Source organism: Onthophagus taurus, chromosome 2, assembly GCF_036711975.1.
Source record: "Onthophagus taurus isolate NC chromosome 2, IU_Otau_3.0, whole genome shotgun sequence".
In the NCBI taxonomy this organism is placed as follows: domain Eukaryota; kingdom Metazoa; phylum Arthropoda; class Insecta; order Coleoptera; family Scarabaeidae; genus Onthophagus; species Onthophagus taurus.
The window spans coordinates 26,982,148-26,995,903 of NC_091967.1; the positions used below are offsets into that span (position 1 = coordinate 26,982,148).

General features: G+C 35.6%; 1 protein-coding gene and 1 long non-coding RNA gene across 5 annotated transcripts in view; one reads left to right on the forward strand and one right to left on the reverse strand.

Annotated features, from left to right (window-relative positions):
• Positions 1-9,035, reverse strand: part of LOC111429225 (zinc finger protein 665-like) — a 31,808-nt gene extending 22,773 nt beyond the window's left edge. Inside the window, exon 1 of one of the 4 annotated variants that reach the window (XM_023065078.2) lies at positions 7,921-9,035. In XM_023065078.2, the coding sequence (XP_022920846.2) occupies positions 7,921-8,797 (877 nt within the window). In that variant the 5' untranslated portion in view covers positions 8,798-9,035. Of the gene's footprint in view, positions 1-13; positions 629-7,920 lie in introns of those variants that run through there. The other 3 variants (XM_071194582.1, XM_023065081.2, XM_023065080.2) reach the window with 3 other exon arrangements.
• Positions 9,036-9,191: 156 nt separating this feature from the next.
• Positions 9,192-12,815, forward strand: LOC111429222 (uncharacterized). The gene is made up of 4 exons (XR_011639787.1): positions 9,192-9,424; positions 9,515-9,822; positions 10,033-12,381; positions 12,624-12,815. It is a non-coding gene; the product is annotated as an uncharacterized lncRNA (long non-coding RNA).
• The last annotated feature ends 941 nt before the right edge of the window (positions 12,816-13,756 follow it).

Sequence of the window (13,756 nt, forward strand, 5' to 3'; positions counted from 1 at the left end):
AACTTAATTTTACCCTACAATTTTGCATGTGTTTATAACAAAAACGAATTCTACGTCCTCGCCATTCTCTATTCAACTTTTAAGGTTATGTTATGATTATATTATGGCCCATAATCATTTTTGTTATAGTATAAGATATGTGACCCAATATACAACACGCCATATTGTTCGATCTCATGTTGCCATGAAAAGTAACACGTTAGACTAAAAGTTTTATAACTATTTATAGTAGTTGATTCTATCAATAAAGAATAAACACGTTGAAACATGGTGTTACGTGTATGTAGTTACCCATAATAGTACGGAAGCATACACAAATTTGCAGAAAAATTGAAATATAGAAAGCCGGTGTACCCTTACCTAAAAAAAATTGGTAAGCGACCACGAATTTGTGCGATTCATCGTAGGGGAACTCGGGGCAGAATGGGGTACCAACTTAAAAATATGTTTTAAACTACAAAAGGATTAATTAAAACATATGCAAAATTTTCTATGAATACCTTGTAATGTAATAATCACAAAAATATTGTAAGAAAATAAAAGAACACTTTTTTTTCAAAAACAGAACATTATGTCATTTACCCCGTTCTGCCCCGGACAGAACGGGATGGTAAGGACAAATAATTACAAAAACATAAAACTAGTAAAAATGCATAAAAAATAATTTTGATTTTGAAGTTTTAATTGACTCTAAAGCATTAACTACAGTTTTCATGGATTTCGGTTCAGTCTATTCACAAAATGCACACACTAGAACAGCCTCATCATCTTCGCTATCTATTGCCGCACAGGAATTGTATGCCCATTTTTTGCACATGGAACAAGCGGCCCAACCTTCAATTGACTTTGAGTACAATTTACCGCAATATAAACATTCACAGTCAGAACAACTTTCAGCAGCACTTTCGTTAGTTTTGGTTTCTCTCTTCAGCTTCTTCTTTTTTCCATTTTTATTTTTTCCGTTTATTTTATTATTGTTCTCTTTCTTAAATAATCTTTTCCTTGCTCTTTCTTCTTTGGCAAAATTCTTTTCCTCTTTTTCCTGAATAGCAGCTTCTAACTCCTTTTTGTATGGGGAATCTGTTAAGACCGCGGTCTTTCCCCTCTTCCGATTCGTCCTTTTCGAGCCTTCGTTAACTTTTGGGATAGGCATTAGAATAATAGGTGAAATATGAAATGAAGAGGCCCTGTTATCTGTTGTCATCCAAGAGCAACCAGGAGTGGCAGAATTAGCCTCATCATTAGAGTTGACTGAAACCTCGCCAGATTTATCATCCAACCTGATAGGCATGTCTTTTTTAACGCCTGTGCTAGGCGAAGGCAATTTCAATTGTTCAGCTTCAGATATGATCACCTCTTCACCTGAAGGCCTATCAAGTCCGATGTCAGTTGTGTCTGCTGGGAGAAAATCGACATCGGTGAATATGGATGAGTCAGTTGGCCATATTCCTGTAGCTTGGAAACCATTAATAGCAGTTTTCATTGTTGCACTTTGAATTAAAGCTGATCCAAAAAGCGTTGAAATTTGAAAAAGGGTTACGACTTTTCCTGGGTTGCTTCGTAACCATTTTCGAAGCTCATTGCTGTAATAAACACTTAAAGGCTTCATAAAAGAAACATCGAGTGGCTGAAGTCTGTGAGAGCAATGTGGTGGTAGACATAGCAACGTAACTCCACTCTCCCTCGCGTAATCTATAACCTGAAGGTTCTTAGTGTGTGTAGAGTGGCCATCTAATATAAGAAGAACCGGGAAGTCTTTTGATGCCTTAGAAAATTCTACAAATCTTCGAAACCATACAAGAAATAACTCAGCAGTCATCCATCCAGTGTTGTGCACCTCTGCCCACCCTCCTGATGGTAATCCCAATTCAAATTCTTTCTGCCTTTTCTTTCGAGGAAAAATGAGCATCGGGGGCATGTAAGCTCCGTCTGCCGACATACAAATAAGGCAGGTTACAGTTTCGCCCCTTTCTGAGGATGTTAACGACCCGACTTGCCGTTTCCCTTTGGAAGCTATAATTTTTGAATGGTTTTTAGGGTTCACTGAAACACCCGTTTCATCGCAATTAAATATTTTAGAAGCCGTTAGTTTGTGCTTGTCGATTAAATTCGTTAGCAACGAAAAAAACTTATCCACAGCTACTTTATTAAAGCCCATTGCTCTTGCACCAGATGTTGCTTCAGGTTTGCGAACAGATAAAGTAGGATGTCTCTTGAAGAATCCACTAACCCAATCTTGGCCTGCCATTCCATTTGGAAATTTATTACCAATGCCATTTCTGACGGCCAGTTGATAAGCTAAGTGATGCAACTCTTTAATTGTTAGTGACCAAATAACCTAGCCTCCATACTTTTTAAGTAATTAACGATCTCAAGTTCCTGCTCTTTCGTAAATATGTTTTTAAATTTTCCAGCCGTTTTATCAATCTTGTAGTCAGGATTTTCTTTTCTTTTTTTAACGTATCTTTCCAGTGTGGACTGGGGAACGTGAAATTGGTTTGAAGCCTTCAAATACCCCGATTGGCCAGTAATAACCGCCTCAACAGCATTGTTCATTGCCTCTGTAGACCATGAATGCCTATTTGTTTTTCTCTTATATACTCGAACCATCTGAAGTCGGAAGAAATAGTATATTAAGTATCCAGAACGGTAAATTGCTTACCGTTCGTGATGGTTACAACATTTTTTGCACGATCGACATGAATATAAATAAAAATTGATTTACTAAAATATATTGACATTTGTGGGGTAGAATGGGGTACTTCCCCATTCTGCCCCACCCGTTCCGCCCCAGTGATAGGATTTAGGTTAGAACGGTCAGATTACTCAAAAAAAATACATAAACCACCGTTTAAATACACGAAACTAACCAGAATTAAGCGTACTTCACGCATATACTAACTACAGCTGTACTGTAAACAAGTATGTATACTTGTTTACATACGATACTTTCCAAGATTTTATCTTTATTATTGAAGATTTTTAATTTTTTGATTTTGTTAAATTTAATTTAAATTTTATTTGTAAATTAAGTTAAAAGAGATTTCCTGAACCCCACCTACTAACATAATTTTATTCCATTATATTGTATAATATTCTATGTACTGAAGATGAAACGTTAGTTTCGAAACATGTCTGCTTAAATAGAATTAAAACATTTTAGTATTTCTCAAAAAGTTTTTACTTTTACATACATCCTAAGTATGTATACCTACCTTGGTTACAAAATCATCAGAAATTACACTATAAAAGCAACAAATCACACAACGAGAACTTCACGAACAACCGCTCGAGAAAACTAGACTAACATGCGGTACTTGAATTGTGACAGGTTGGGCTAGTTTTACTTATTGTCGCTCACTAGTAACACCTCCTTTATTCCAAAAAACGTCAAACTTCATTGCGCCCCGGTACCCCGTTGTGCCCCGGGTTCCCCTATATGTGACCTGGACTACGAAAAGTACGAAATGCGATTGAAGTTTGTAGCAACTGCGCGTTAGTTTTTTTACACAAATCTATCATGTATTCAATGTTACATTATTCGTTAGCGTAGTAGTTACAAGTTATGAAGTTATTAGATACAATAATACCTCGATTAATGCATCCAATCTTACACGAACGCGGTTTTGTGATGTGTTCAGAAAACGAATTGAAAATTGTTAACGAAATTTATTTCGATAAGAATGATGATTTTATTACCGAAGAGGATATTGATGTCGACATCGAAGGAGATGAGCTAGGACCATCTAATGCAAACACAGAAGTAGGTTTCGATTTAAGTTATACAGATGTTAAAGAATCCAATAATATTTACCAATTCTTTAATGAAAGTCGTTGTTGTACCCGAAAATGTATTTCTAAAATTCCTCGTGAAATAATTGAGCAATCCAGATTGGAATTTTTAGAGCTGTCCGAAAGAGAACAAGACTTGGTCATTCTGAGTAAAATAGAAGCAGGAATATCGCAGGAGTTAGAAAAGGTGTATTCTGAATTATCTGGACGAAAGAAGTATGGAGTACGGAAAGAATCTGAAGTCTCAAAAAGTAAGGTACTGTTCATGTATTTCAAAGTACCTGTTTGCCGACAGCTATTTCTATTTATTTACGATTGCGGTAAACGTCGGTTTGACAATTTATTGAAGTATTTCAATAGTAAAGGCGTGACTCCGAGGATACATGCTTTGACTAAAAAGCCATGTACGAATACAGCAGCTCTTAAGCCCGATTAATACAAAATGTAGTTGACTCCTCTGCCTGATCGACTTCCGAATTTTAAAGATTTTCGGGTTTTGAAACTCCCATCAAGCGAGAACCATCCATCAATTTATAGACTCTTTATCTCTTCGCTCAATTCAAACAAACGTCAATTAAGCTACAAATCTTTTAGTAGAATTTGGATAAAGTACACACCGTACGCAACGGTCATGAAACCTGCGGATAATCTCTGCGATATTATGCAATGAAAAAGCAGTTGCTGCGAAAAGCTTTAGATCGCATTGAAAAAGCTAAGAATCAACGATCTTATTATCAAACATGGTGTGCCACTGAAGATCCAACTCAAGTACTATCATTCGATTTTGCCCAAACAGTGCATTACCCAGTAAGCACTCAGCAACCTGGGTCGGCGTACTTCAAGGCACTGAGAAAATGTACTGTATTTGGTATCTTCAATGAAATAGAAAAAATCCAGTACAATTATCTCATAGATGAAGAGGACATTGGAAAAGGTCCTAACTGTGTCGTTAATATCTAACATCATTATTTAGAAAATTTGGTTAGAAGTGATAATCTCGTTCTATTCGCCGACATTTGCGTGGTACAAAATAAAAATAATTCGGTACTGGCATACCTGTTGTGGAGAGTGGCTTTTGGAATAGAGAAATCTGTTTTATACCATTTCCTTCTCACGGGCCATATTGAATTTTCACCAGATAGGTATTTTGACATCTTTAAATGTAAATACGAAGTAATATCGATACGTATAGAGATTTGATGAAATGTGTCACCGATTCGTCTCCCAGCGGTCACAACAAACTAGTTTCGGCTAAACAAGTTACATGGTACTACTGGATATCATATTTAAAAGAATATTTTACTTGTTTGAAAGGTATAAGTAAATATCATCACTTTATAATCTGCGAGAATAGCATAGTGAAGCTGAAACAATATGCAAATAGGGAAAAATTTGAGCATATCAGTGTTATGTTCAAGCCAGTGGATGAGCAAAAAATGCCAGAAAAGCTTAAACGGTCGTAAAATCACTTGAAAGACAGTGGTATTTATTCAAGACCGTTCGGAATTTAGTAACTGATCCCAGCAAACAAAATGAACTAGCACCGGAATCGCTGAAAATGTTGGAAAAAAAGAAAATAAAAAATAACCGCGGTTGGATAAATAAAGATATTTTGAAGGAGCAGAATGCGAAAATAAAACAGAAAAGAAAGAGACATGAAAAAGGTGTTAAAAGCGCAAAAAAGACGAAAAATGAGTTGGTTGAAGATGATACAAGTAATTATTATTATTCTTAAATTGTTTTCGGGTTCAAATCCAGCTGTTCAACGGCATTTTTTTCAAATTGGCAGCAATTAGCGGCAGGTAAAGTACTTTTTGTAATGCGCGACGGTAATGAAAGCTATAACAGTACTCAAACGGGTGCTGTAATGAGATTTTAGTAACATTTTATGGAACCAGTTCAAGTTGGTGACATTGGGTCATTAATTTTTCTAGTTGTCAATGTGACAATTTTTGTTTATGGATGTTTAAACACGTTCTTAGCATCGAATACAAGGTCCACAATGATGAGGACATTGACTCTGAGCAATTTCTCTTATTTTGGGAGGTGTACATCAAACATTTTTTTCAGGTGAATATATTTTGTGTTTTGACAGTTTCTAATTGTCAATTCAAAGTTTCTATTTTCAAGTGTTCCGGTGTTACCAACTGCTACATACCTATTTCCCTACATTACCAAAATTTACTTTATTTTTGTTTAAAAAAAGTATAATATATATAACGCGAATTACAAAAAATAGCATAAAAAACACGTTTCATAAGACTTAAAGCACTCATTCATTAAAAAACTCATGGCTTCGCCACCCGTTTTTCAAGTTCAATTCGTGCATTTCAAGCGTGTCTTACGAAACTTGTTTTTTAATATACTATTGTCTGCCGCTAAATGCACAGTTTACTAGATAGTAGCACAAAGTGTCACTTTACTGCCGCAAATGGATAGCATAAAGTATGGTTTTGCTGCCGGTTGGCGATAAATATTATTATAATATCCGGTTTTGACCGGATATTAAAAACCTATTACTTAGTACTCCACCATTCACAGGAACTGGTATCTTTTTTAGGTGTTGGCATTGCAGATAATAATCAAATTCAACCCCAATAGGACTTTTTTCATTTAATACAACTTTTTTTATTTCAGGTTTGTCATTAGCAACCCCATTGTAACAAATTACAGTTTCTAAAGATAGCTCATTTGTATCCGGAGAGAAACCAAAGTGCTTTAATTGTGGAAGTCAAGATCATTTAATTACAAAGTGCCCTAAACCAAGAAAAAATAGTAGAGGAAGGTTCCAAGGCAGATGAAGAGGTCACTTTATACATGGAAGATTCAAATCGAACTCAAGTAATGTTGCACAACAGGAAACAATGTCAAAGGAAAGAGAAATATGTTTTGTAGCATTGGCAAATTTGTCAGTGAAGAATAAAGATACATTGATTATGTATGTAGTTTCACGTGGGGGTGAGTTACTTTACAGCACTTAGGCCCCAGCGGACCTTTTGTACGTCCCCACAACTTACTGTTCATTGAAGGGTCAGAAAACCAGCCCAATCTTTTCATGAACGTTAATATAGAACAGAAAGGTATGTTCCTTATATCCGAAATTTGGAGCCATGGTACTCCGAAAATGGATTCCTTTAAGTACGCGAGGTTGGGACAGTCACAAACAATATGACTTACCGTCTCGTCTTCCATTTCACACCCTCTCTGTAGAGGGTGTATTCACCAGCTTCATGTAAAACATGTGCTTACGTAACCTGCAGTGTCCGGTCAGGAAGTGGGTGAGAAGCCTCAAGTCACTTTTTGATTTTCCCAGAAACTAAGTAGACGTCTTCCGGTCAGGGTAGAGCAGAGGTTTCTTAGCAAAGACACCTACTGCTGTCCCATCCCATCTGTCGCAAAAAGCTCAGTGGGAGATGGAGTTTATCAGTTTTGATGCTGTATTAACAGCTAGTGGTACAACTGGTTCAGGGGAGATTGGTGACTTGTTAGCCACCCGTTTCGCCAGCCTGTCCGCATGATCATGATCTTTAATTCCGCTGTGTCCTTTTCGCCACTTTATCGTGACGTTGTTGTATACGTTTGCCTCTTCGAATGATTGCCGACAGGACTTCACCAACGATGATGCAGTGTGGTGCCTACCTACCGCCAGCAAATACTATTACCAGGGAAAAAATGGTGGTTGCCATTTAAATGCTTAAAAAATGCACAGGCAAACAATATAATGACAAACCAATTTCTCAGTTGGATTTTAGATGGGAACTTATAGGAAGCCTTATTAGTGTCAACAACAGTTCACATGGTTTCACAATTTTTGTAACGATAATGTGTTATACATACTTCAAAAAACAATGAAAAGTGGAGACGACGCTGCAGGGTATATCAAAGCACGATAGTATTTATGTGCATCAAATGTAAATTTCCATTTGCTATGGAGTTGGTCCCAATGTTGCGTTAACGCAACGTTCAAAAAATCTACCAAAATGTATTATGTATGTTGTATTTTATATTTTAAAGATTGTTTCTAAAGACCTAAATAAAAGTTTATTGAAAAAAAATTAGAATTTTTTCAATTATTTCTATCACTGGTCCTTAATGGGTTAACCAAGCTTTAATAATATCTTAACTTACCACCATGATGCTTCTCGATGACATCCTCGCAATCCACTATTATTAACGGTTCCGAATTGGTTGTTGCATCACTTGATCCCCCTTCACTATCCCTAGAAATCAAATTCACCGTATCCATTCTAAACTCCTTATTCATAATATGAACATCTTTTAAATGGTTCTCATAATCCTCTAGTAAAAAGAAACATATATTACAATAATCACACATCTTGTTGTGTCCGTTTTCATGATTCAATCTAGTCTCATTTATGGCAAAACATTTTGAACATTGCTGGCATTCATATGGTAGATACTTTTTACATAAATTTAGATGTAACATAATCTCTTCAATAGTAATTGAATTTGAACATCGTCGGCAAGTAATCTTGTTATTTGATTCAAGGTGCTCTTCTAAATGTTTTCCTAACTGAACATAAGTTGGATATTCATCATCGCAAGAGGTGCATTTAAAAGGATTGGGATCGTGATGAATCATTTTAGAATGAACCATTAAATCAGTTTCTTCTTTTGAGATAAAATTGCAGGATGAACAATATAAATTTATGTTTCTATCTTGTGGTTTAGTTGAAGAGTTAGGCTTAATTGTATGATCAACGGTGTTCTTAATTCCATTTATTGATACGTTTTCTAAATTGATATCATTCTCTAGAGTTTCGATTGCGGAAAATATTTTTAAACAATTATCACATTCTTTATGGCACATATACGAAGAAATAGATTTAAAAATTAAGAGATCTGGATTATCCTCATCATTAAATTTATGTGTTTCATTATCTTGAAAGGATTTTCGATGTGGTGGCATATTTATTGCAAAGTCTTTGGTGATATCACGAGTAAGGTGAATGTCCTTTTGAGGTAGAATATTGTCTGTAAACATACTATTTTCCACTTAATAATAATGTGTAGAGCTTCACCAAAGAAAATGTGCTGTATAACTTATTACAAATCAACTTGATTTATTCCGTAACATGGTTCTGTAATGAAAGGGCCACCAGGATAGTTGTAACCTTAAATTTATATCCTATGTTACTCCATGTTTTTTATATTCAGATGATTTTGCACAACCTAAATTGTAGTTTTTAGTTTTATAAATAAGAAATAACACAAAAACTTAATTTTACCCTACAATTTTGCATGTGTTTCTAACAAAAACGAATTCTATATGCGTCCTCGCCATTCTCTATTCAACTTTTAAGGTTATGTCAGGTTATGTTATGATTATATCACAGAATTCTGTGATTATATTATGGCCCATAATCATTTTTATTTTTGAAATTTAACGAAATACCTAATGTAAGTTAATTATTGTTCATACAAGTTTCACACAGATAAGAAAAATAGATTAAAAAAAATAATAATTAATCTAAACTAGTGGTGGAACGGATATCCGGCAACTATTCGGCCATTTTGTAAAATTGGACGGATACCAAATATCCGGTTTTGACCGGATATTAAAAACCTATTACTTAATACTCCACCGTTGACAGGAATTATGTGTTGACAGGTATCTTTTTTAGGTGTTGGCATTGCAGATAATAATCAAGTTCAACCCAAATAGGACTTTTTTCATTTAATACAACTTTATTTATTTCAGGTTTGTCATTAGCAACCTCATGGTAACGAATTGCAGTTTCTAAAGATAGCTCATTTGTATCCTGAGAGAAACCAAAGTGCTTTAACCCAGATATGCCCACTGTACTATATATAGTACACGCAAATACATGTCTCAACGTGTCCGAACATGAGTCGAAGTGGCATTTCGGGTGCACACAGGCATTCAGTAAGAAGTAGTGGTTGCGTAAAAGTGCATAGGTTTGCAATTAAGTGTTAATTACTGTCATTGTTATTTTTTAAAGTTTGTGAAATATCATTAATGGCGGAATACGATGTACGATTTGTTAGGTAAGTAGTTTTTCATATATTGTATTATCTATTTTTCTATTATTCATTAAGTATGGACAATAAGACAAAAGTACCAAGTTTTAGATATATTCCTCCAAATTAGTTTTAAAATTTATTAGAGTATTGTTTCAACCCGATTTTTGTATGTGTACTATATATTATGTAGGACGGTGGGCATTCGGATATCTCTTATTTTTTCTATTATTCTAGAGGTTTTTCGTTAAACGAGGCTTTGGCAATGTTAGAAGATGACGACGAACTGGCAGAAAACGTCGATTCTTTTCACCATTTTTCCACCAGAGAATACTTGCGGTGATCAAACCGATGGAGATTCTGGAGAGGAGGATACCACAAACCTAAATAATTTACCTGGACCACAACTTCAACCTCCAGCTGAAATAAATTTCCGAAATATTGACTGTCAGAATCAAAATCAAAAGAATGATGACGATTTTTCTTCAGACGACGAAATTCCTCTTTCAGCCTTGAGGGTAAAGAAAGCAAGGGTAGAAAAAAATACGAAAAAAAGGAAAAGTTATAAATGGACAGATAACGACTTGGAGCCTAATAATATAATTTTTAATGGCCAAGTAGATGAAAATGATAACGATATAAGTCCTTTGGAGCTATTTTCACTTTTCTTTGATGATGAAATACTGGATCTAATAGTAATCGAAAGTAATCGTTATGCAAATCAGAAGAATCAACACCTAAGAATAGAGAAAACAGAAATAAAAGCATTCATGGTGTACTATTACTCAGTGGATACATGCAAGTACCAAGAAAGAGAATGTACTGGGAGTATGAAAGTGACAGTCAAAATGTGTTGATGTCTGAAGCAATAAGTCGAAATAATTTTGAATATATTATGTCCCATTCTCATCTTGCAGATACTACTAAAATAAAAGCAAGGGACAAATTCGCAAAGGTGAGGCCTTTATTCCAACATCTGAATACAAAATTTTTAGAAAATAGTATATGCGAGGAGATGCATTGCGTTGATGAAGCCATGGTACCATACTTTGGTCGTCATGGCTGTAAACAGTTTATACATGGTAAACCCATTCGATATGCATATAAACTGTGGGTAGGGGCAACGCGACTGGGCTATGTGAACTGGTTCGAGCCGTACCAAAGCGCGTCAACAAATATCAGCACTAAGTATAGTGCGTACGGTGCAGGGCCTGCTGTTGTTTTAGAATATGGCGACGTTTTGAAGAAAAAATAGCCTAATGAACCAATACACTTTTTTTTGACAACTTCTTTTCCACCTTTCCGCTATTGGAGCTTCTATCCAATAAAAATTTGAGAGGCTCAGGCACCATTCGTGAAAACCGTATACCAGCTAGTCCTCTGATGGATTCTAAAAAAATGAAGAAAAAGCCCAGGGGATGCTACGATTATAAAAAAATTGTTGGCCAAAATATAATTGTTGTAAAATGGCATGACAATAGTATTGTCACTTTATGTTCAAATTCAGCAGGGGTGAATCCAATTCATTCTGCGAAAAGATTTTCTCGAAAAGAAAAGAAAATTATTCAGGTAACTCAGCCACATTTAGTCAATTTATACAACGCGAATATGGGAGGTGTCAACAGATGTGATCAAAATTTGAGCCTTTATCGTATATATGTCAGAGGGAAAAAATGGTATTTTCCTCATATAGTACATTGTATTGACATGTCAGTCCACAACGCCTGGCAACTACATAGGAGAAGTGGTGGAGCACTAGATCAGCTAAAATTTAGAAGAAGAATTGCCACCACACTGCTATTGCAGAATAAAAAACAAACGACTTCAAGAGGACATACGTCACGTAATGAAGGTATAGATATTCGTTTTGATCACAGGGACCACTACGTCATACCTCAAGATAAGCAGACTAGATGCGTCCATTGTCATCAGAAGACCACCACTAGATGTTTGAAGTGTGAAAAGGGTCTACACGTGAAGTGTTTCCTTTCATATCATACACAAACTAACAATTAGATTTGTTACTCCTTAACTGCCCACCGTACTACATATAGTACGGCTTGAATTTTGTATTTTTCAAAATAAATTTTTAATTTGCTTTACAAAATTTGTTTATGTATAGCTTAAACACTAACCTCTTAGAACATCTACTCATAAACAACCACCAAATTTATATGGGCATATCTGGGTTAATTGTGGAAGATAACCGACACTATAAAAGATATGCAGAAGACTCGTGATAAGGCTTACAAAAGATTTAGACTACTAAAAACAGACGAATCATGGCAGTATTATAAACATATGAGGAATTATGTAAAAGGTGCTATAAAGAGAGAAAGAAGGGCATTTGTTGATTATTGTATGCAATCCCAAACAGATCCTCGGGTTGGGTTGAAAAAATATGGAGTTATAACCCGTGTAAGGGAAGGTAGGGTAAAGTGGACCCTGGGGACAAAGTGGAATTTCTAAATAAATTCCGATTCAGTATCGCTATCTGTAAATTGTTTGAGTAAACGTAAAGTAAGAATACTATAAAGTTCGCTGTAAAAATATCTGTTTTCGGTGCAACTGTTGTAATATTACCAGGTAAGTAAATTACATATAATATAAATGTTATTTAAACACAATTGTTCTTACTTGGTTTACTACTTAAGTTACGATATGAACTGCTAGAAATTCATCATTATACTTTCATATGCCAATGGCGAACAATAATTTTTAGAAATTTATACAATTGTGTGTTTACGGGGTAAAGTGGAATTAACGAATGGGGGCAAAATGGATTTTTGGCAAATTTTTTTTTGCAGATTTTTTGAGCTATGTTTTAGAAATATGGTACGCTATTACAAACGGAAGACTGCTCAACAGTCTTAGGATGAAAATAGTATGAAATTAACTATAGAGGCAGTAAGAGAAGAACGTTTAACTGTTAAAGCCGCAGCTATTCGATACAATGTGCCAAAAACGACGCTGTATAGAAGGGCGAAGAAGAGCAATGAGGATAGAGAGTAGTAGTGTCTATATAAATACTCTTTTAAAAATAAAATACAAGATAAACGTGCACAGCATGCTACAGAGGAAGATGCGTCAAAAGCTGCTGTAAAAGTATTTTTGCCCCTACTTGGTTCAACCACTTTCTTAAGTATTCTAAGCCCACAGAACAAGAGCCCGTACTGCTGATTTTAGATGGCCATGCCACGCACACAAAGAACTTAGAGTTGGTTCAAATGGCAAAAGAAAACGTATAGAAAATGTATAGGCTGCAGCCTTTAGATGTATCATTTATGTTTCCACTTAGCTCATATTATGGACAAGAGTGTAAAAATTGGTTACGTAACAATCCTGGAAAAGTAATTACGATTCATGAAAGTGGAGAATTATTTGGCAGGGCATACCAACGGGCTGCAACGATGCAAAATGCATTGAGTGGTTTCAAGAATACAGGAATTCAGGAGTATTTCCCGACGATTTATTCGAATTGGCCGAAACAACCAACAGAAAAGTTAACATCAATGAAGACGGTGTGGTGCATGATCCGGAAGAGGACGACACTACACCTAGTCATCATAAAAAATGTAGTCCTTCACCTAAAAGTGTTGGAGATTTATGTCCAGCACAAAAAACGGGTTTCGTTCCATGTTCTCAAGAAGAACATCATGCGTCATCGCAGCGTCTATACTTTTCACCACAGGATATTATGCCCATCCCTAAAGCTGATGAAAGACCGAGAAAAAACTATTAACGAGGCAGAACAATGGTTCTGCCCAACGTCGACGAACTTAAGGAACGCTCCAGGGTACCTCAGTCGAAAAATCCAGTTAAAAGTAAGGTTTTTATCTCTTCCAATATGCGAGGATATATGCAATGACTCATCACTCACTCAGTTTAAATGAAGGGGATATTGAAGAGGTGTCAAAGCCTTTGCGCCGCAGCCTTATTGTAGAATCAATTCAAATTGAAG